We start from the raw sequence: 22,063 nt of genomic DNA, 5'->3' as shown, positions 1-22,063 counted from the left end.
AATCCAATATCAAACGAATGAAATGTCCGATTTGATCCAAATTTTGCAAATCGCAATATTTTTACCAAACCTAGATCATGTCCGAAAATGAAATCCATCAATCAACTCCTTCTAATGCCTCCCCCACAAACAGTCAAACATATATTTCTACAGAGCAACCACTTTTGGTTGTACCCATTTGTATTTTGGTCCCGAATATGGAAGATTCTTCTTTTAGTTTTTAATTGCTTTCGTTTTTCCTCTTACAAAATTTTAAATACGGGAAGACACCAAAACGTAATTTGAAATAAAACACACTTTTCATTTTACATATAACATTTTTCTTCTTATTTTTAATTTATTTCGTTTCGTATTATTAACAATTATTTTTGTTCGATATAAAACTTAAACTCGTAGATTTTATTTACAACTACTAAATAGACAAGGGGCGGGTGGGTTTTGTTTTTGTTAAAGGAAAAAGGGGGACGACTGTACAATAAAAAAACACATTAATTTATATACTAAAATTCTTTACATAATGTACATGCAATTTTTTTGCTATTTAAATGTGGACAACAAAAATTAACTTGCACAATAATGGAAAGAAATGGAAATTAGAATAAAAAGCTTCAGTTTTTTTGTTCGTTCGTTATCAAAAAAAAATCGAAATATCGCTTAAATAATTTTGCAGGTTGTTGATGGTGATGTTCGTGATGGCAGCATCAGCATAACTTCAAATAAGCTAAAAAGTAAGAAAGAAAATCAAGCAAGAAATCGGATAAACAAATAAAATTAAAATAATTACAAGCAGTAAAAAATAAAAGTGGTTAAAGGAAAAATATTTTTATTTATTATTAAAATTATTTTTTTAATCGTGCATTGCAGAGAAACATTTCATTCAATATGAATGATGATCGAGAGAGTTATTTTGGTCGTTAATCTCGTTAAGAAACTAAAATTATTAGGGCATGTGATGATGTCTCCATGTTTGTGTGGGTATGTGTGTGTGTGTGACATTCTAAATTTAAGTAGTAATTATAATTAATAATACATGGAACAAAACTTAAAATTATTATGGCATTTGGAAAAGGATAATGATTTTTTTGTTTGTAAGTCTTGTGGTTGGTGTTGGGTGGTTTGGTTACACGACGACGACGAGGAGGACATTTGGAAAAGTTCGTTGCATTCGTTTTTTGTTTACAAAATTATATTCTAATTCTAGAACTACATTAAAGAACAAACTTAGTAAATGGCATTTAAAAAATAAATTAAGTTATTTTAAATTTAAAATTAATGATAAACATGATTTCATATTAAAATATAAAAACAAGTGTCTTTAATGTGTGGTGATGTGGTATGGTTGGTGGTGGTTTATTGCATTATTATTGGAGTTGTTTTGTCACCCACGTCCATTCCATGGCCGAAAATAAATTGTTACAATTCATTTTCCATATTGGAACGGACATTCTTGAGGACATTGTGCGTTTTGAGTATTTGATTTTTAATGTCTTTTTCGATTTGTGCTTTGCGCTGATTGGCATTGCGCAACTTCTCATAGGTGTCTTCGAAGGCACGTTTTGTGCGCAACAATTTACGACGCAGTTCAGCGTTTTCTTGTTCTACCTTGGCACAATCGTGTTTCTTAAAGGCGAGATTATCTTGGCCAGCAGCAGTACCAGCAGCTGTATTGGGTGGTAAATTAGATGGTTTAATGTTTTCCAAACTTGAATCCAAAGGTTCTGAAAATAAAAAAGAAGAAACAAAGGAATTCAAATTAATAAAAAAGAAACAAATATCCTTTTGGGATTCTTAAAAAAATTCATCCTGATATCCTATAAAAGTTAAATTTTCTAAATTATATGAATGCTAAAGATTCCTTATAAAAAAATTTGAGCCACTTCTTTTTTAAACCTGTGATATTTATGATATTTTTTCTTACCTTCAGTTACATTTAGATTTTCTTTATTAGGACTAATTTCCACAGTTTTCAATAGCGGTAATTGGGCACTACTCAATTCAGCACTTGATATACGTCCAGCATCACTTTCAATACCCAAATCGGGTGAATAATTTTGGGTGCGTTGTTCTCCCAAGCGTTGTTGGGCCACCGTTTGAGCTCCATTGGCGGCCATGGTAAGTGGAACTTCTTCCGATGTGTAACCCGATTGACAAGTGTCATCGGCTTTCTTTTGCGCCTTTTCTTTTGAGGCCATTGCCTCTTCGGCCATACGTTGAGCGACGGCCAAACGTTCCATTAGCTGCGATTGTTCCGTTTCCAATTGTTCAACTTGTTGTTGTAGTTGTTGACGTTCCGTTTGATATGTTGTCAATTCTTGGGACAGCTCCTCCAAACGTTTTTCCAATTGCAATTTTTCATTCAATGCCTTGACACGTTCCGTTGTGGCCTTTGAGGCCCTCAACGTACTCTCATCGATTTGTTTTTGCAAATTTCTGGCCGTCAACTCGGACTCGACCAAGGTTTGTTTCAATTCATGTTCGTTCTCTTGCAAACATTCAATATTGCGTTGTGCCTCCATGTAGTGCAGTTGCAGGTCACTCAACTGTTTGCGGCATTCATCCATTTCCTGCTGTTTGGCCTGCAGGGATTCTTGCAACAGATTATCCATTTCTTGACGCAACATGGCCAATTGCTGCTTCTGTTGTTCGTTGGCCTTTTGTAAAGCATCTTCGTGTCTGAGTTTCATATTTTCCATTTCATCCTTGAGGGAATTGATTTGCATTTCCGCTAAACGTGATTCCATCACCAGACGTTCGTGTTCTTCTTGCATTTTTTCCAAGGAACGAGATTTTTCTTCAATTTGTTGCAAAAGCATGGATTCATTGTGCACGGAGCTGGGTTCTTGCGAGCCAATGGCAACCAAATCATCGTGCAGTTCTTTATTGCGTACTTTCAAGTCTTCCAATTCTTCGGTGTACTCCTCCACCTTCATTTTCTCCTTTCTCAGCATATCATCGGCCTCGGCTAATTGGTGTTGGATTTCCAGAATGCGATTGTCGCGTTGTTGTATGATTTGTTCCAATTGATTGATGCGTTCTTGGGTGCGGGATGATTTCATGTTGCGGCTATCCAATTGACCAGATTCACTGTAATCGCTGTCGGTCTCAGCTTGTTGGGCGTGTGATGGCTCTTTAGATGGTGGTGGCATAAGCGAAGATGAATGATCTTCCAAGCCAATGCGGGCGAGAGAAACTTTACGATCTGGCTCTGACCAGGCTTCTGATTCACTTTCACGATTCTCCAACATGACACTGAGCGGCAAAGAACGTCTTTCCTTTTTGTTTTCAGCATTGCGTCGTTTGTCCAATTCCTTCTTCAAGGCCTTGTTTTCAGCCTTCAACGTTTCAATGGACATTTGTTGACCACTGGCATAGCTGACGGCATGTAACTCTTCGTGTGAATTGAAGGTTTCGTTGGCCAAGCCAGCCTCAACATCACCCAAAATATCGGAGAGATTGTGCAGTTCGGCCAGCGAGTGATCAATCATGGATAGGCCAGACACCGAAAGTGTCATATTTAAACTCTTCGATAAGTCGAGACTGCGATCTACGGCCCGACGCATAGCCTTGCGTTTCTCGACGGCGAGAACACCCAAAACATCTTTGTGTTTTAGAAGGGAATTAAGGAAACCGGCCAACTCCTCGAGACGTGTAGATAATGTGGCACACAAGTCGCCACATTGACGACGCCATTTTTCAGCATTCTCGGCATCTGAACGAGCCTGTTTCAGTTCGGTACGTAATTGTGATATAACAGCATCGGTATTACGTTCCGAACCCAAACGTTGTAACAGAATATCAACTTTACGCTGCAGCAACTTGTTGCGTTGTACAGCTTTGGCATATTCGACATCGGAAAAGGATTGCTGAAGTTCAACGGCATCTTGACTAATGTTGTTGTTGCTGGTGTTATTGTTTTTCGGGGAGGTGGGGCAATTTGCCGATGTGGTGGAATTGTTGTTTAACATTTTATTGAGGCGTTCTATTTCACGATTCTTTTCCCACAACTCCTTGTTGACGAAGTGCTATTGAAGAATATAGAAATATATAAAATTTGTTAAGAGACTGATAAATAATTTGTGGTTATGTTGTGTTTACCTGTAAATCAGCAGTTTTCTTTTTAATATCAGCCTTTAAGGTTTCAATTACGGCCTCTTGTTCCTGTATAATGGTTTCATATTTTTGTTTCTGGGCCAAAGGCATTTCTTGTATGGCATCGGAATCGCTTAGCGATGGACAGAAACCGGTAACTTCAAGGCCACTTATGCCCACAGCAGCCTAAAATTATAGAAAATAAAATAAATAAGTTATTAAAAATGGCCCTTGTTGTCTTGGGGTTTATATCCTCCTTACCTCTTTTTCATTATTTGCCGTGTTGTTGTTAATGTTGTTACTGTTTGCGGACGATGCATTTTGACTTGTATTGTGATTCTTGAGACGATTTATTTCAGCCTGCTGATTTTTAATGTGCAACATTAATTTCTGTATGGTAAAACGTGCCTTGTCATACAATTGATCCCGATTGCTAAGTTTATCTTCCAATTCCTGTACCAGACACATTTTATCCGCCACCTCCATTTTACATTTTTGCAAATCTTGTTTCAGCTGTTGGGTCTGTTGTCATATAAAAAATAGAGGTTGGGTTATGATTATGAATTGATTGAAATGTTAATAATTATGAGGAGGAATAATGTGTGTTGATCATATATATGTATGTAACCTTCAACCCATTGTGAATGTGTATGTGTAGTAGTAATGATGCTAAATGAGAAGTAATATATATTTTGAACTGTACTGAAATATATATATACTCGAAAGAGTAATTTCACAAGGTCGAGTAATATAAAATTTTAGTAGAGAATTGAGACCCTAAAATCAAAATGTGAACATTTACAAAAAATCAATTTCGACCTTGACCTAACAGGGCCAATTGTTACTTTCGTTGTGTTATTGTAAAGCATCTTTGTGTTTCAGTTTCATATTTTCCATTCCATCATTCAGGGAATTGATATGCAGTTCAGTTAAACGGACAATCCGTCATATTTTGTTCAAGGTACGAGATTTCTCTTTACTTTGTCAAGTCTACAAATTTGCAATTATTTGGTTTATTCCTCAACCTTCATTTTTCCTTTCTCAGCATATCATCGGCTTCGGCTAATTGGCGTTTAATTTCAAGAATGCGACTATAGCGTTATTGAATTATTTATTCCAATTGGTTGGTTCATGTTCAGAAGCCCATCTTTAAGACCTTTTGGTAAAAAATCAAAGGATATGTCTATCTGTTTATCAACAATTTTGGCCTTCCATAGGGAAAGTCTAACGATATTTTACAAAAGAATACATCCTGGTAGTTGCGCATAAGAATTTATAATAAGAAGTCTTGCCAATAATGGATTATTTGTTCCAAATGATTGATACGTTCTCAAATGCGGGATAACTTCATGTTCAGAAGTTCATCTATAATACCTTCTAATACTTAATCAAAGGAGATGCTTTTACTATTCTGGTAGTCTGCAAACGGCTTCATTTTATAATCTGTGGTCTTCCATGAAGTACTTCCCAGTACTTCCTAATAAGGTCTTTTGTTCGTGGGAATCTTTAGACCTTTGACTGATCTTCTTAATCACTCCTGACATTCTTTGAAGGGTGACCAAAAATTCTTATCTTTTATAAAAAATAAAATTTCCATTTTTTATTTATAAAAATCAGAATTGCAAATTAATAAAAAATATATACAGATGTATTCATTAACCCATTTTCTTTTCGCTGATATCCTTTTTCAATTTATCCATAATCATTTTAAAAAATAGATTTTCTCTTTTCACCAAGTTCCGTTCCATAGCGTTTCTTGCAACAATTCGCTCAAAGTCATCGAGGCGATTCAATAAACGTTCAGTATTGAAAGTTTTAATGGTTATTGTGGTCTTAGGTTTTTTTTTTTTGTTAAATGCGGATGTGAGAGATTGCAATGGAATGGATTTGTTGTTCGTTGCCAGACACCAAAATGAATTTGTATGAAAACAAAAAATAAAGCGTTGATGGTTTAATAACACAAAATGTGAGGTTATGAATGAAGATGATGGTTTAAAATGTAAAAAACATATGGTGCAAATGGATTCTATTTTAAAAATATTAAAAAGAATCGGAATGATCTTAAAGGACGAAATTTACGTTTTATGTTATTAAAAGTGAAAAAATTCAGCTTAAAATATATGTCGATATGAAGAATAAAAAAACGAAGGAAATATTGATGAATAAATGTTAATGATTTCGTTAGGATACAGGCACGAAAGGATCCAAGTAAAGGACTTTTAGGACTTCGTTTTTTATAAATTAAATTCATATAAAATATCACTTCTTCCCATTTATTTAATGGTTTTTCCAAGTTGCCGTTTCTCCAATCGACATTAACAACATAACATGTATATTTTTGGAAATCCTCTGTAGTGCCTCTGATTACCATTTTAATACAGTGGTGGATATGAAACAATTTATACAAGTGATTACAAGAAAAAATAACACTCATCAAAACCAACACCCGCCACCTATTTTCCCACCTCACAAAATGTAGATCTCCGACTTACTTGAATTTTCGCTAACGTTTCTTGTTGTTGATTCATTTTACTCTCATATTCTTTAATATTAGACATTTCTTGATTGAAATTATCCTGAGAGCTTTTGAATGCCTTTACAAGTTTTTCATTTTCAGATTTAAGTTCTGCATTGGCAGAACGAAGACCTTTTATGGAACGCTTTAAAACAACAAACAAATTTGATTATTTAAACACAATGGGTTGGAGATTAAAATGTTCAGAATATTCCTTAAAAACAGATGCGGAAATTTACCTCTTTCGTGGCCAATTCTAAATCACGATTTTCCACCGACTCCAAGAGTTCAGCATTTTGGAATACCAGTTCCTTGACTTTTTCCTCATATTCTTGGATGGTTTCATCACGTTTGGCCAAGATTTCGTCTAGCTTGCTTATTTGTTGTTGGAAATCTTCAAGTTTGTCATCGGATTGTTTTAGCAATGATTCCAAATCGCGTATCTAAAAATAAAAATGCGAGGTATTATTATAAAAAAAATTAAAAATGGATATCTCTAATACTGACCCTCTGCAAGGCATTCATGTTTTCGGCAATTTCCGAACGTCCCAGTAAATCACTCATGGATTCACCATGACCTCCTCCTGCCGCCGACGATGACTTTGTCTTCTCAATTTCCCTATCCATTTCCATGTATTGTATCTTCTGTTTTAGCTCATCAAGCATTTCCTGATATTTGAATTCCGTATCCTTTTGGATTTTCTCCATTTGTGTCATGGCCTGAGCAGCTTCCTTTAATAGATCTTGTTTTTCTTGGATCTCCTTGCGTAAAATCTCCATTTCCACACGGGCATCAATCAGCTGTTTCATTAGCGTATCTTGACCCTCCGTGGAATTTGAGGCTTGCTGATAGCCCGGTATACTCTCCTCAATGAAATACAAACGCAATTTCAAATTGAAATTTTCTTTGCGCAATGTTGCCATTTGTTCTTCAAATTCCCTTACTGAACGGCCATGGCCAGCTGGAGATGTGGAGCCTTGGAAGGGCTGTTGCAAGCTGACACAGGGTGAACGATAACCGATACCATCTGAAATGGAGGAAAGAAAAAAAATAATGTAAAATATTTGAAATTCCATAGACAAGAAAAATTCTACCCTGAAATGTTGTTGTGGGACACACAAATGAGGTGGTGTTCTGGGATTTTACAAAATCTCCTAATAATAAATTATACTCATTTCCGCTATTGCCTTCGCTTTCTTGATTCGATGTCGCCGTCTTTTTTATTATGCAATTTCTTTGCATTCTCTAATTTATTTTTTATACTTAATTTTCCAAATCTTCCAGTTAGGTGAAAATTTCAGTTTATTTATTTTTTTTTATAAAATTTTGATGTACTGTTTTTTTGAAATAAAATTCAAAATATTTTTTCACATTTTATTTGGAATGAAAGAAAAAAACTACAAAGTTGTTTATTTGTTTAATGCAAGACAGACACCAAGATGTAATGATCACAAAGTTCTATTCAGAACTAAAAAAAGATCCGTGGGGGTGGTGGTTCGCTTCGGTGTTGTCTAGTTCAAATGGAAATTAACACAGAACAAACAACATCAAGAACAACAACAATAAAAATTATAACACAGACGATGCTGTTGTCTGCCACAAAATGAATTTCCTGACATACCCTCATCAACCCAAAAGAACGAACGAAACGCAGGCACATCGGCAGCAGAACATTGCTTGCTATTAATTAATGTGGCGGCACAGAATTTCAATTTTGTAAGAGAAAGGTAACAAAGAAAGAGAAATGATACTCTTATAGTATTAAGAGAAGAACCTATTCAAAAGAAGTTGACTTTTGAGGGGCTGGATGAAATATTAGGTTTTGATGGGAAAAGAAAATATTTTATGGAACAGGAAGATTTGGACACAATAAAGTCCAATTGGTGTGTATAGAGACCAAAGGGTTTTTATAAAGACTAATTTGTCAGTATAGAGACCACAAGGTCTTTATAAAGACCAATTGGTCTGTATAGAGACCACAAGGTCTTTATAAAGACCAATTGGTCTGTAAAGAGACCATAAGGTCTTTATAAAGACCAATTGGTCTTCTGTCTGTCAATTGGTCTGTATAGAAACCACAAGGTCTTTATACAGACCAATTGGTCTATATAAAGCCCCAGTGGTCTCTATACAGACCAACTGGTCTTTATAAAGACCAATGGGTCTGTATAGAGACCACAGGTTTTTATAATCACCAATTGGTCTGTATAGAGAGCACAGGTCTTTATAAAGATTTGTCTGTCAATTGGTCTGTATAGAGACCACAGGTCTTTATTAAGACCAATTGGTCTGTATAGAGACCAAAGGTCTTTATAATGAACAATTGGTCTGTATAGAAGCCACAGGTCTTTATAGAGAACAAATTTTGTTGTGTGAAAATAAAACATTTTCCGATATTAAAATCTTTAAAACATTGTAGCCTAGTGTAAAATAATCTATACATTTTTAAAATTTGCTTAGACTGAAAACGTATAAGTAGTAGGAGGAAAGAACGGTCAAAACAATGGACCGAATTAAAAACAATTTTTTTCTTAAATGACCTTTTACATGGTCCAAACAACACACGTCGTGGTGGTGCAAATGATGATGTTTGAAAGAAAATATGAATATTAAGTGAATGGGACGGGCGGACAGGCATATGGCTGGACAGCATCCATTCCCCCACCACATCATTATTGTGTTACACTCAAATTTGCCACTTATGTTTATTTATTTCCCGTACACCCACCCTCTCTCACATTCGTTAGGAATTATTTTTTGAAACATTGCCAAGTTCTTTTTAGGAAATGACCATGATTTCAGTTCATGTTTTTTCTTTTCTATTTTTTTTCATTTTGAATTTCATATTAGAGACTTTGAAATTTATCGATATGTGTGAGTGGAGAAGACGGCATTAAACCATGTGTAGAAAACTATATGGTCGTGTTGTTGCGCTGACCCGGTCGGCAAATTGAAAAACAATTTTTTTATTGTCATCATAATTTTGAATATTTGAAATTCTTTTGAGATTAATCCTCAATAGGAAATTTTTGTAAAAGAGGTTAAAGGGCTATTGAGGGGAATAAATTGATATGGAACAAGAAAACAAACAAGTCTTGCGGAAGAAGGTCTTCTTTTTATAGAAAATAGGCCTTAGGAGTTCTTAAGGTAAGAGACCCGTATACAACTCAGTTGTCTATAAAATGGCCTTCTCAAAGGGCAATTATGGGGAATGAATTCAGTGAGAATCACGATAAAAATGTTAGCAGGGGAAGGTCTTCTTTTTATAAGGCAGGTCTTCTTATAAAAGGCAAAAGGTGTTCCAAATGTCCACTTGCCTAAAAAAAGACCCTCCGCAAAAGGTCAGTGATATTGATCTTGCAAAAGTTTTTTTCTGCCCACCGAAAAGGAGTTAGGTGGCTTCTGCGTCTGCCTATATATACATACAGATATTTTGTATTTATATGACATGCAAAAGCTATTCAATCTATAGAAGACCTGCATAGACCTACAAAGGCATCTATTCCCAAAATAGCCAAAGCTTGAACTTCAGAGTTCTGTGTGATGATTGTTTGTTTAAACCCATCTCTCTTCCCTCTCTATAAAAATACAATAAGTTTTAAATTTATGAACTATTTGTGCATATCTATTATTAAATGAATACTTACATGGATTGTCCATTGTCACATCTTGTAGAGTGCCAGGGCTGGTGCTGAAATTATAAAGAATACAAAGGCCATTAATAACAATAACACAAAAAGATGATCAAAAAGTCTGCCTGTGGATGGATGGAATCGCACCACAATTGAAAAATTAATTAAATGCTTAAATAAAAAAATTTAATTTGATTACGCGTTTTTTTTTTTTTTTGCAAAGAAAGAGCAAGCTCAAGTTCTTAATTCCGAACGAAATAAATGACCTCATATGGCAATTATATTCAAAAAAATTGCTGCCCCTTCGAGAAAAATGAAAAGAAAAAATATTTTAAGTAATTGTTCGACATATTTTTGCGTACTTGCTCATCATCATAAGCAGTCACGAATGTGAGGAAGTCATCGCACCACAGACATCATCAAAATCATCATATTCCGTATTTCATGGTCAAAAAACAAGATGAGCAAATCTGGGAGGAGTAAAAAAGCACACTTTTGTACTTATAATAAAAAATATTGTTTTAGGAAGACATCTGCCATAAAATAGGGAACGATTTTGACATACACTTAAGGTCAACAAGACAGTGGCGAGGCTATACCTAACAATGGGTTGTGGATTTTTAATCATAGCCACATTTTAGGGTACGGGATGATGCTATGTGGTCTGCATCAGAAACTAATGGATTTAAACTCGACCAAAAACTATATGTCAGAAGACTACTACAAAGTCTTCTGACCATAGAAGACCTCTAGAAAAAATGCTGATTATTAATGTCATCTAGAAAATCTTCTGATTATTTTAAGCCTCTTGAAGTTGTGATTGCTATTGAATATTAAAGAAGATTTTGTGAAGTCATATCTTTTGAACTTGTTGGTCTAACATAGGTAAACGCAGAATTTGGTGTTTTATATAGAAATGTATAGTACACCTATGTGTTGACTTCAATATTAGCGTTTAGCCTTCTATTTACTTCTAAACATGTGTGCTTTCCATTTCCCTGTCTTTTTGGCATTATTTCTTCACACCTCCATCTTTGTTCTGCATGAATGTACTTCCAATTTATTACAAAAGAAAAAAAGAAATCAATTTCCGATTTTAAGGTCAGCCATAAAAAACTACTACAAACTTTGGAATAATTAGCATTAATTTTTCTTTCTTTGCGGGGCCGATATTTTTTGGTGTCTAAACATCCGCTTAAGGTCATTGGCGGTGGTCGTCAGAGTGAGAGTGTTGTTTGACCATTTCCTTTATGAAAGAACAACAACAAATAAATAAATGCAAATGCAGTAATACGATCAACAACAAGAAAATTAATGTACAATAACACTTAAAAAACGAATTATAATAAATTGTGAATAATGAAACGAAACGATTTTGAAATCGAATTAATAAAATTCAGATTAAATTTTGTAATGACAGTGTTATCTCGTTTTTTTTCTTGTGGAATTCAAATCAATGTGTTGCTGTTATACACACATGGCATGAACAAAAACACACACACAAAAATCTATTCCAAATAGGTCTCCAATGGTGGTTCAGTGTTTTCGGATTTTTTATGTCCATATCTGTTCAGTGGCAAAACAACAACATCTCAACTCACATGATGTTCCTTTGAATTCTAAATATAAATCATGGGTTGGTAAATTTATACGTGGAAAATTGAAAAAAAAAACGTGCATAGTCAAGATATTTTTAAAATATATTTATCTGTCTCTAAACACAACCAAAAATCGTATTGTCTGGATAGATAGATGGATGAATGAATTGAATTGTATGGCTGGATGGATGTAGTAAAGTGTAATCAAATTAGATGTAAGTGTTCGTATTATATTTTTTAATGTTACAAAATCAATAATAAATATTGTAATTATTACAACAAAAATAAATGATTTAAAAATAGGAAGTAATTTAGCCCATCCATCATATACAAAGAGGAAATGAATTATAAATTTATGGGATTAACATTGATTAAAATTTTTTTAGTCGGATTGCCATTTGAAAAATTAAAATCAGCATGATGAAGTGAAAAATGGAGAAAAAAGTGAATTGACTTATGATAGCGATAAATCAATTTTAAAGGTATTCGATCTTTACACGATCTATAGGAGATTTATAGAATACTACTTGGCAGTAGATTTGTGAAGTTCCTCAGACGTCTCTGTGGATCATGAGGAGCTTGATAAAGGCACATCTGGAGAAGTATTGTAAGAGATAAGGAGCTACATAGATATCTCAATATACCATGAAGGCTGTAAAATGGTCACAAAATGAAGAGCATAGGGCTAGTTAGAGATACTTTTCGGTAGTGTAGAATGTGTTCAAACACGTGTGGGTGTATAAAACTTCATTTGTAGAAGGTGTGAAGGGCTTAACAAAGTTCCTGAAGGCTTTATAAAGGGGCATTTTGGTCCTGAGGAGCTCTAATTCTATGTTATTTGTGGTGCAGTTAATCTGTAGAAGGTGAAGAGCTCCCTGTAAGTCGTAAGAAATTGTATTGTCTATCGAAGGTAAATATCTGGTTGGAGGCGTATTTTGGCAATGAGGAATAGTAATAGCTATATTTATGTGCTAAATGACCTCTATGTCTAAACCAGCCCTATTTAGGTGCTATTGAAGGTATTCACTCCATAGAAGTTTCTGTAGGTCATTAGGAGCTGTATAATCGCACCTCTAGGTGCTGAGAAGCTCTAGAGGTCCCTTTGTTTGGCTATCACTTTGAGGTTTCACGAAGAAGTGAATAACCCTATCGGAATCTGTTCAAGCTTTAATAAAATCCGTTTAAGTTGTTGTGAGCGATATAAATGTAAAGGGGTTCATGAAGCAACGTTCATAGGCTGACTAACGATATAAAGGTATGCTCGGCAGTAGAATCTATAGTGGTATCGTTTAGCTATAAAGTTGTATATACCAGAGCAATAGAAGAGTTTCAAGCTACATATGAGCTACATATTATTTAGAAATTCCTCAGGCTATAGTACTCCTGCAAAATAACTGCTGGCTTAAGGAGACTTGTAGACTTTCTCGTGGATATTAAGGTCGATTTTTTTTCAATTCAATTAAGATTTTAAGAGAAAAAATCAGTTCTTTAATTTAAAAGTTTACGATTTTTATTTTCACTTCCGTTACACTCTAATAAACACAAAATAGTACATAAATTCCTAACTGAAACATTCTTCAATTTCAATATCCTGATATATCATTGCCGCATTCGATGTATCATTACAAAATTCTCCATATACCGACCATGCTGACCAACCCTGCTGCTTTCGTATGAGTTTAGCACATTTTACAGCCTCGGTAATATCATCCTGCATTAGATCCATACAATCGACTTCACATTCATTGAAATAATGAACTAGTGGAGGATCTTCGGTGGTCGTCGGTGGTTTACACCAATATTTATCACTTATTTGAAATATGCCATAATCCAGGGATCCATCCGTATTCCTCGAACCAATGACATGGGTATTGAAGCGACTCTCGTATTGTACAATGCAAAGCCATAGCGGTAACTCCTCTTTCGGTATGTCCAATATATACAATTGACCTGCTAATTCGCATGGTTGTAGACGTCGCGTCTGCGTCTCTTTGCAGTGCATTAATAAAATTAGCGACGATAATAAAAACGATGTCACGATTATGGAAATTGGTAGCGTCGTAAACACACGTGCTGCTGCCGATACTTTCGGCTGTTGCTTTGCATAATTAATATAATAACGTGGGTGTGGAGTAGTACTCATCATGTTCGATTTTTAGGTAATCCGTTGTCTGTTGCTGAAGTTTTGAAATTACGTCTGACTCTCAGTACACTAGCTAATAAACTATGCCAATAATTGTAAATCATCATCGACGATAAGGTTGGGGTGTTGACCATCACCACCACCTCCAACAGCAGCACCTTCTATGCATTAGCAGCTAGACAAACAATAGTTTTTTTCTGTTAAATTAAACAACTTTCAAGTACAAAAGCTTTGTGCAGTTTTTACGGATTTTTATTGCAAATTATGACAATAAACCGGTTTCGATTTATTTATTTATTTATTTTTTTTTTTTTTTGTAAACAAATCTCCAGCTAATCAATTGGAGAAAAACAAAAGAAAAAGGAACGCCAAACCTTTATGAAACAAACAATTATATTGAGAAACATTTCCATTTTATGCTCTGCAATTGAAATTTGCTGTTTCAACATTGTTGTTGTTGTTTTTAGATGACCAGCAATTAGTATTTAATTTCTCAAATAATATTAATATTATTGCAAAGTTTCAAATTCGAAATAGAATATTTTTAATTGTTCCCCATCTAAACAAAATTTCTCACCACTGACCGCTGCTCTCTAGGTGGTCCTAATTATTAGCTTATTTTGTAAAGTTGCCCAAGGAGTTAGTTGGGTGGTCAGTATATCAAGTGGCTAAGCGGACGGTTGGACCACCTTTTTTAATTGTTGTTTTCTTTTAATGGCGAATTTCTACAAAAAACGTGCCGATTTCCGAATTAGATATCATTAAAACCGAATGTAAACAAATTGTTTATTGATTTTTGTTCGGCCTGCATTAATGACCCTCCGACTATTGGGTTACAAATACTTAAAAAATGTTTACAATTAATTTTGTGTTAAGCAAAAAAAAAATGTTGCACATGAGAAGTTGAGATGCGAGTGTTAGGTATTAAAAACTTAAGGCCTTTTACGGAATTTTATAGATTAAGGATCTAGAAGAATCTCCAATAAATAATATAATTTCTATATAAATTCATTTGGAGATTTTGACCAAATTTTTTTTATAGAAAGAAGACCGACAATAGGCCTTCGAGAAATCAAGAAATTTTTATTAAGACAATCAGGTCCTATATGAACCTCATTCTGAATAAATGAATATTCTACTGCTGGAATAGATTCTATTGTCATGAAAGTTGTCTATGGAATTTTGTCCAATAAAAAGGGATTATAATTTTTAGCATCGAAACTTTACAGAATAGCTACGTGTCTACCATATCTGGAAAATGTTTTATGGATCTTCAACAGAAATCCCTACTGCGGGCTAAAGTGGGTCTTCTAACCAGAAACTACTTAGTATGTTCTTCTAATATTATAAAACTTTTTATGAATATGCAATTTTAACACAAAAAATATTGCCATTTTTGGAAACGAAACTTTTCAAACCACCTTCGATAACACTTTATAGGTATGTAAGGTATTAAAAAAATCTATGTCATAAAATGCCTTAGTTAATGGCTTCATTAATAAATAAAGTGGTTTCGAAAAAAAAAAATAATTTGTTTAAACTAAACAAATTTTAGGGTGTTGTCTCTGCTTGCTGGTGGGGGTTTGGCAAGAATAAAAAAACTAGTTTTCGCAAAACAGCTTACGATTTTCATAGAGTCTAACAGATTCCAAAGAATATTTAGGCATTTGTATTTTTTTCTTAGTTAGAATATTTAATTTGTCACATCAAGAACGGCCGAAGACAGATAGTGGAACTATGAAACTAAAATTTAGTTATTGGCTGCTCATCATCATTTTAACAAATCTCCATTTCGCCAGCGGTCGCATAATAAAATGTTGTGATTTAGCTAGAGCAATGTTCCATTTAGGTGTTGCAAAATCTGAACTTGCCACCTGGTGTTGCATCGCCCAGTTTGAGAGTAAATTTAATACCACGGCCATTGGCCGCTTAAATGGCAACTGGTCAAACGATTATGGCCTGTTTCAATTTAGTGATCGCTACTGGTGTCAGTCCTCCGTCAAGCCATCAAGAAGCTCAGCAAATTTGTGTCAAATTAATTGTCAGCATTTAGTCGGCGGCAATGACAACGACAGAGACGATGACGATGACTACTTGAAAGAATCTATAAAATGTGCCCAGAAAGTGAAAAAATTACAAGGATGGCGTGCATGGACGGCATACAATGGCCGCTGTAAGAATGCAAAACTTTTGCCCTCAATTGAGGAATGTTTTTGAAGGCAGAGACGAAATGAAATAGAAAAAAAATTGGAAAAAACGAAGTGTGAATAAAGTGCAAAAAAAAAACTGAAAATTCCTGAACATTTGTGTTTTGCTTTATTTTATACCGGAGATGTGGCAGATAGACAGATATTTGTAGGCCCCTAAGGAAATGATAAATTACGACAGTTTTATATTTTGCAACAAATAAAATGACTCCGCACCAGCACTACTATTCAAGTAAACAAATTATGGTTATGGTTTTATAATTGGTGTTGTTTTTTTCGATATGCTTCTGCATCGATTACTGAGGTCTGGCCATTAAATTGAGGAAATATATTTCATTCATTTTTACACGAAAAAAAATGTTGTAATGCTTGACCAAATGTTCCCAACCAAATTAACCGAAAAATGTTTACATTGTTGCACTGGAGGAAAGCTGCTAGAGATCTCACACGAAGTAATATTTCTAAAAATTTCAATTGAGGAAAAATATAAACAAAACAAGCAGACTAATAATAAAAACCATATGCATTGTTTTATATTAGTTTTTTGTTATTTAAAAAAAATAGAAATATTTATGCAATATTTTGATGAAAATATTTGAACCTACTCTGTTCTGAAATACAATAGAATAGCGTTAATTCGTATGAAAGCAAGATAGAACTCTTAAATTTGAAATGAGGGCCACTGTTGGAGTGTAGAATAGATATAGCAAAGGGTTTTTGGGACATTCGAACTATAAGTATCCGAAAAGTACTAAATTTTGTACAATTTCGTAGCATGTGAATGGATAGAGCTAAAAACTTGAAATTTGAAATGGGAATTAAGATTGAAAAGTAGGATTGGAGGTGTTTTGAAAACATGTACTCATGTGTACGAAAAGTACTATATGGTACTATATTTAGTTCAATTTTTAATTGGAGATACAAATGGGAAAAGATATTCCCCAAATTAATATATCTTCAACAGATCATCATCAAAATTCGAAGTTGTTTTTTTTAATGATTTATTTTTTTGTTAATGAGACCCAACCCATTTCTATTATAATTTTTTAAACATTTAAATTTTTATAATTAGTGATATTGGTAAATAAATCACTTTCCGCACCACTACTAGTAGCGTGTGGTCATCTCCATCATTTCGCCATGGAACATCGTGGAAGAAGATGAATTAGTTTTTCCATTTTTCTTTAATTGGAATAATTTGGAATTTATATTTTCTTAGTAGTTGAGTGAGTGGCGAGTGATGTCGATTTGAGGCTGTCGCCACTGCCAGCCACTACACACCCATTCTGTCACTGATAAGAGAACGGTGGTTAATATACAATTTTTTGCTGTTATTGTATTTTGTTAATGTTATGACCTGATGTTTATTTATAAAACTAGACGAAGAAGAAAAAAACCAAACACCACAGAAGACGACGATGTTGATGATTTCATCTAAATAAGATCTGACACCAAAAGAAATTTTAACGCCACCACAAGAGGGGAGAATTAGGGCAGAGAGGTTTGTTGGAGGAAAAATCTGTTTTAAAAGAGTTGAGGTCTTATGTTTACAATATATATATATATATATAAAGTAGGCCCTTTAGACATAGTAGACCCATAGAAGCACTCCACTACGTTTTCGCAAGCAAAAAATTATGAAGCTGATGTCCAAGGTAAGTATTAATTAATCAAGACCTACAGAAGAAATTCAATAAACAGAACCGAATCAAAAATAAAATTTTGAGAGAATATTGAGGCACCAATAAAAACTACCTCAAACCTGTTAAAGACAAATAAAAAGATCCCCGCATTCTATATAAATTCTAATTGATTCATGGCATATATGAGACATTCGATCTACGGAGATCCTATAAATGACCTGAATTATAATTGAAAACTTACAATCCTCCTCAGTAGATGAAATATTTTCGGAGATCTCTTATTGGACCATCTATAAAATTTTTTACTATCTAGAAGTATTTCATGATATGACATAACGATCTAAAGGTATGTACCTGCCGGAGGGTTTTCATACAGGACATATTTAGATTTTCTTGAGTTCCATGTGGTTTCTATAGAAAAAATACCATCGAAGTCTTTATTGATTTGCTTAGAAGTATTTTCTAGATATAATACCTTTCGAAGATATTCTAAGGATAAATAACTTTCCTGATGATTTCTAAAGAAAAAAGTCTAGGGGTCTTATTTAGATAGGGATAGGGACACTGGCGACACGTCTTTATTAATCAGCTTAGAATTATTTTTATGTACAATAATTTTGGAAGTTCTTCCAAAGGTAGATCTCTTTCCAGCAGGTTTCTATATGAAAGAAGTCTTCTCTTTATGGAATTCAAGAGGAGTTCTTTAAAAAAACCGTCCAGAAGTCTTTCTGAATCTACTTAGAAGTTTTTTCTTGGTACAATACCTTTCCACAGGGTTTCTATAGGAAGAAAGTCTTTGCCAAAAAATGTGGACCTTTATTAAAAATTGAGAATCTAAAATGCTAATCGATAGCAATATCGGTTTAAAAAGGAGCCTAGGGAGTTAAAAAATCCTTTTATTGGCGCCATGGGCCAAACATGGACCAATGTTGAAGAGGTTTGTTATCCTTTAAGAAATCGAACAACCAAATTATAGAAGTTTAGGGAAAATGGTTCAAATGCCTAAATTGATACGGCTTTTTTCTTTAGGAAGGAAGTTTTTTCTTTTTGGAATTTAAGAGGGTTCCTTAAAAAAGTCTTTCTGGATCTGCTTAGAAGTATTTTCTTGGTACAATGCCTTTCGTATTATCTTCTAAAGATAGATCTCCTTCCAGAGGATTTCTATAGGAAGAAGGTTTTGGCCAACAATGTGGACCTTTATTAAATATTGAGCATCCAAAATGCTAATCGATGGCAACTTCGGCTGAAAATAAAGGGTAGAGAGTTTTAAATTTCCTTTTATTGGCGCCATGGACCAATATTGAAGAGGTTTGTTATCCCTTAAGAAATCGAACAACCAAATTAAAGAAGTTTAGGTGGGAAAAATGGTTCAAAATGCTTAAAATTATGGGGAACACTGACCTCTATTGAAAGAATCTGCGAGAAAATTGTTTATCCTTCAACAATTTATTTAAAATGTTTAAAGGAGAGAGAATAATCTCTCCTGCTCAGTTCATGCATCCTCTCAATTATCTTTAAGTTGACTTCATTGTGAGAACTTTCAGTTTCCTTATCTCTTATTTTTTCTTTAAATTATTACATTTAATACTACGATTAATAATTTATAATATTTACCATAGAAATGGAAATTAGTAATGTTAGTAAATAAAAATAAAAAATATTGTTATCAAAAAAATCAAATAAATGTTTGTGTGTGCCTCTTACCAAAATGCACCAAACGAAAAACGTTTATTTGGCGTTGAATCATTGCTATGATTTGACATTGAATTACTGCGAAATATTCCCGACATGTTTAAGGCATTAATAATTAATAATAGTTTAACGATGAAAATTATATAAAATATAATTTTTAATTTGTTTGTTGGTTTCAGTTTAACTTGATCAGACTTTGGTGTGGTGTTTGCAAATTTTTATTTTCTATTTTCTTTGGTTGTTTTTTGGTTGATTCTAAAATTAATTGCTCACAAAAAACGAAGCAAAATAACTTTTGATATGCTTCGTTAATTAACGCTGCTGTAGATCTTCGTTCTCCGTTGTTGTTGTTTTCTTTTTTTTTTTTTGTATCCTTGTGCGTTGTTGTGTATCTTTGGTTTTTTCTGGTGCTAAGAAGATCTTCTCTTTTTCCTTTTCTTCAAATTTTCCGTTTGAATTTGATTTCTCAATTTAATTAAATTAAGTTGATGTGTCGTTGTTGTGGTTGTTGTTGTAGCAGACATATGATGCAGCCTTAGCCGCATGAGTCACAACAGCCGTTCACCAAGCGAAAAAATTGTGCTGCTGCTGGTTACGCGCCGCCAAAAGGCTTTGGTCCCACCACGACGTTTGTCTTTTTAAGGGACATTTATTGCCGCTGTGCTGGTGTTGATGTACATTTGTGTTTCATCTAGAATTAGGAGTTTAGAAGAAAAACAAAATAAATAAATAAAAAAAAATCAGCAACACCACGGGAATAGAAACATCAAAGAGCGACGACCATTGCACTGCTGAGAAATACCCAAAAAAAAACAACGTTTGCGAGTTTTCTTTTTTGCATTTTCCTTGTGAAAATAAACACAGCCATTTTGTGTCAACATCAATTATTTGTCTCCTCAAGAGTTTGAAATTTGTTTGTTGTTGTTGCTTTTCTTAATCACATTAAATTTGTGACTAAGCCCATTTCAATGACCAATCTCAAAAGGCGAAAAATTGATTACACGTCCTAATTTGGCAAACGGTAATGATTTTAAAACGGAAATCTATTTTTTGCTTTGTTTTCAATATTGAAGGGTTTGAAATTGAATTGTTTTTGTTTCATTCCTTTCTCCAAACTCATTTAATGATTCACTTAGAAGAAATTGGTGAAAATCTTTATCATCTGCTATCAAAATCGTGGAGGACAAATATTAAACCATCTAAAATCGGTTGAGACTTATATATAGAGGCTTTGTCTAAAATTGGATCTCCATCAATGCCAAATTAGATCCTCTGGGATTGAAAAATCCTCCTAGGACTATAAAAAATACCAAAACTTGCCGCAGCGTTTATATTGGGAAATATGTATGGACAGAGTATGGACCAATATTGAAAATATTCTCCAAGAAGCCTCAATGCCATATTACAGCCATTCCGTTTGGAAAATGCGTGTAGAACCTTCAAAATACCGACATTTTTCTACAATGAAGATTTTTTTATCTACTAAGAATGCGAAATGCTAAATTACAGACTTTCGGTTGTAATATTCGCTTAGGACCATAAAAATATCAAAAAAATAAAGCTGGCCTGTCTTTTGGAAGCTATATCGAAGCGGCAGTAAAAATGTTTTGCAATGAAAAGGGTAGCCTTCGAGAACCCTAAATGCCAAAATGGGGCTATATTCTTTGAAAAATTTTTGGTGGGCACACTTAGATGGGAAAATACATCTAGAACCTTTAAAATATCGAAAATGGGTTCGGAACTGTTAAATGGGAGAAATTTCAAAACATAAACCTATATTGAGAATAGATTTCTTAGGCTCAGAGAACCCGAAATTCCTGATTACAACCATTTACTTCAGTTAAAAATACTAAAAAAGAAGGGGACCCGGAATATGGGGTCTCTGATGAAAAAGTGGACCTATATTTAGATATTTTCTTAGAGGAACGCCTTTTACCGTTCGAGAATCCGAAATGGCAAATTATGGTTAAATTGGGTCCGGTACTGCTGGGTGGAACAATTTGGAAAAATTAGAGAAAATTACATAGAAAAATTAGATCTGTTAGGCTCAGAGTTTCCGATATTTCAGAATACAGAAATAAAGTTAAAAATTAAAAAAGGGCAGATCCTGAATATGGGACCTCTGACGAAAAATGGACCTATATTAAATATTTTCCTAAAGGAACACAAAAACGTTACTAGGACACCCTTAGATGGGAAAATACGTCTAGAACCGTTAAAATATCGAAAATGGGTCCCGAAGTGCTAAGTGGTAGCAACTTCGAAATATATACCTATATTGAAAATATATTTCTTAGGGTCAGAGAATACGATAGATTTGAGCTACTTTATTTGAGAAATGTTTTTTAGACTTTAAACCTATACCTAGAATACGTCCTCATCTGTATAGAGGACCTCGATCTCCATAGTAATTTCTAAATCGACATAGATTTCTTTCAGATCAAAAATAAATAAAAAGTACCTTATGGGGCCTCCGATAAATATTTCAAGGTGTTTGCAAACGGAATGACAAATTTTATTTATACCTCCTACCCCCCTGCACC

The 22,063-nt window shown here is 34.0% G+C and overlaps 2 protein-coding genes across 2 annotated transcripts in view; both read right to left on the bottom strand.

Moving 5' to 3' along the window:
- Positions 1 to 1,413: 1,413 nt before the first annotated feature.
- Positions 1,414 to 22,063, bottom strand: part of LOC133326836 (centrosomin) — a 34,868-nt gene continuing 14,218 nt past the window's right edge. Inside the window, exons 2-9 of the mRNA XM_061535442.1 lie at positions 10,253 to 10,296; positions 7,112 to 7,632; positions 6,844 to 7,047; positions 6,582 to 6,749; positions 4,351 to 4,611; positions 4,096 to 4,275; positions 1,919 to 4,022; positions 1,414 to 1,718 (exon numbers count right to left, since the gene is read on the bottom strand). Coding sequence (XP_061391426.1) covers positions 1,414 to 1,718; positions 1,919 to 4,022; positions 4,096 to 4,275; positions 4,351 to 4,611; positions 6,582 to 6,749; positions 6,844 to 7,047; positions 7,112 to 7,632; positions 10,253 to 10,296 — 3,787 coding nt within the window. The remainder of the gene's footprint in view (positions 1,719 to 1,918; positions 4,023 to 4,095; positions 4,276 to 4,350; positions 4,612 to 6,581; positions 6,750 to 6,843; positions 7,048 to 7,111; positions 7,633 to 10,252; positions 10,297 to 22,063) is intronic.
- Positions 13,397 to 13,981, bottom strand: LOC133326855 (lysozyme 1B). Its single transcript, XM_061535458.1, has one exon. The coding sequence runs from the start codon at positions 13,979 to 13,981 to the stop codon at positions 13,397 to 13,399; it is 585 nt and encodes a 194-aa protein (XP_061391442.1).

This window comes from Musca vetustissima, unplaced genomic scaffold, assembly GCF_032173495.1.
Source record: "Musca vetustissima isolate MV318-11 ecotype Yass unplaced genomic scaffold, APGP_CSIRO_Mvet_v1 utg4449, whole genome shotgun sequence".
NCBI classification, from domain to species: domain Eukaryota; kingdom Metazoa; phylum Arthropoda; class Insecta; order Diptera; family Muscidae; genus Musca; species Musca vetustissima.
The sequence above is the reverse complement of the archived record's forward strand: the minus strand, read 5'-3'. Positions and strand labels throughout refer to the sequence as shown.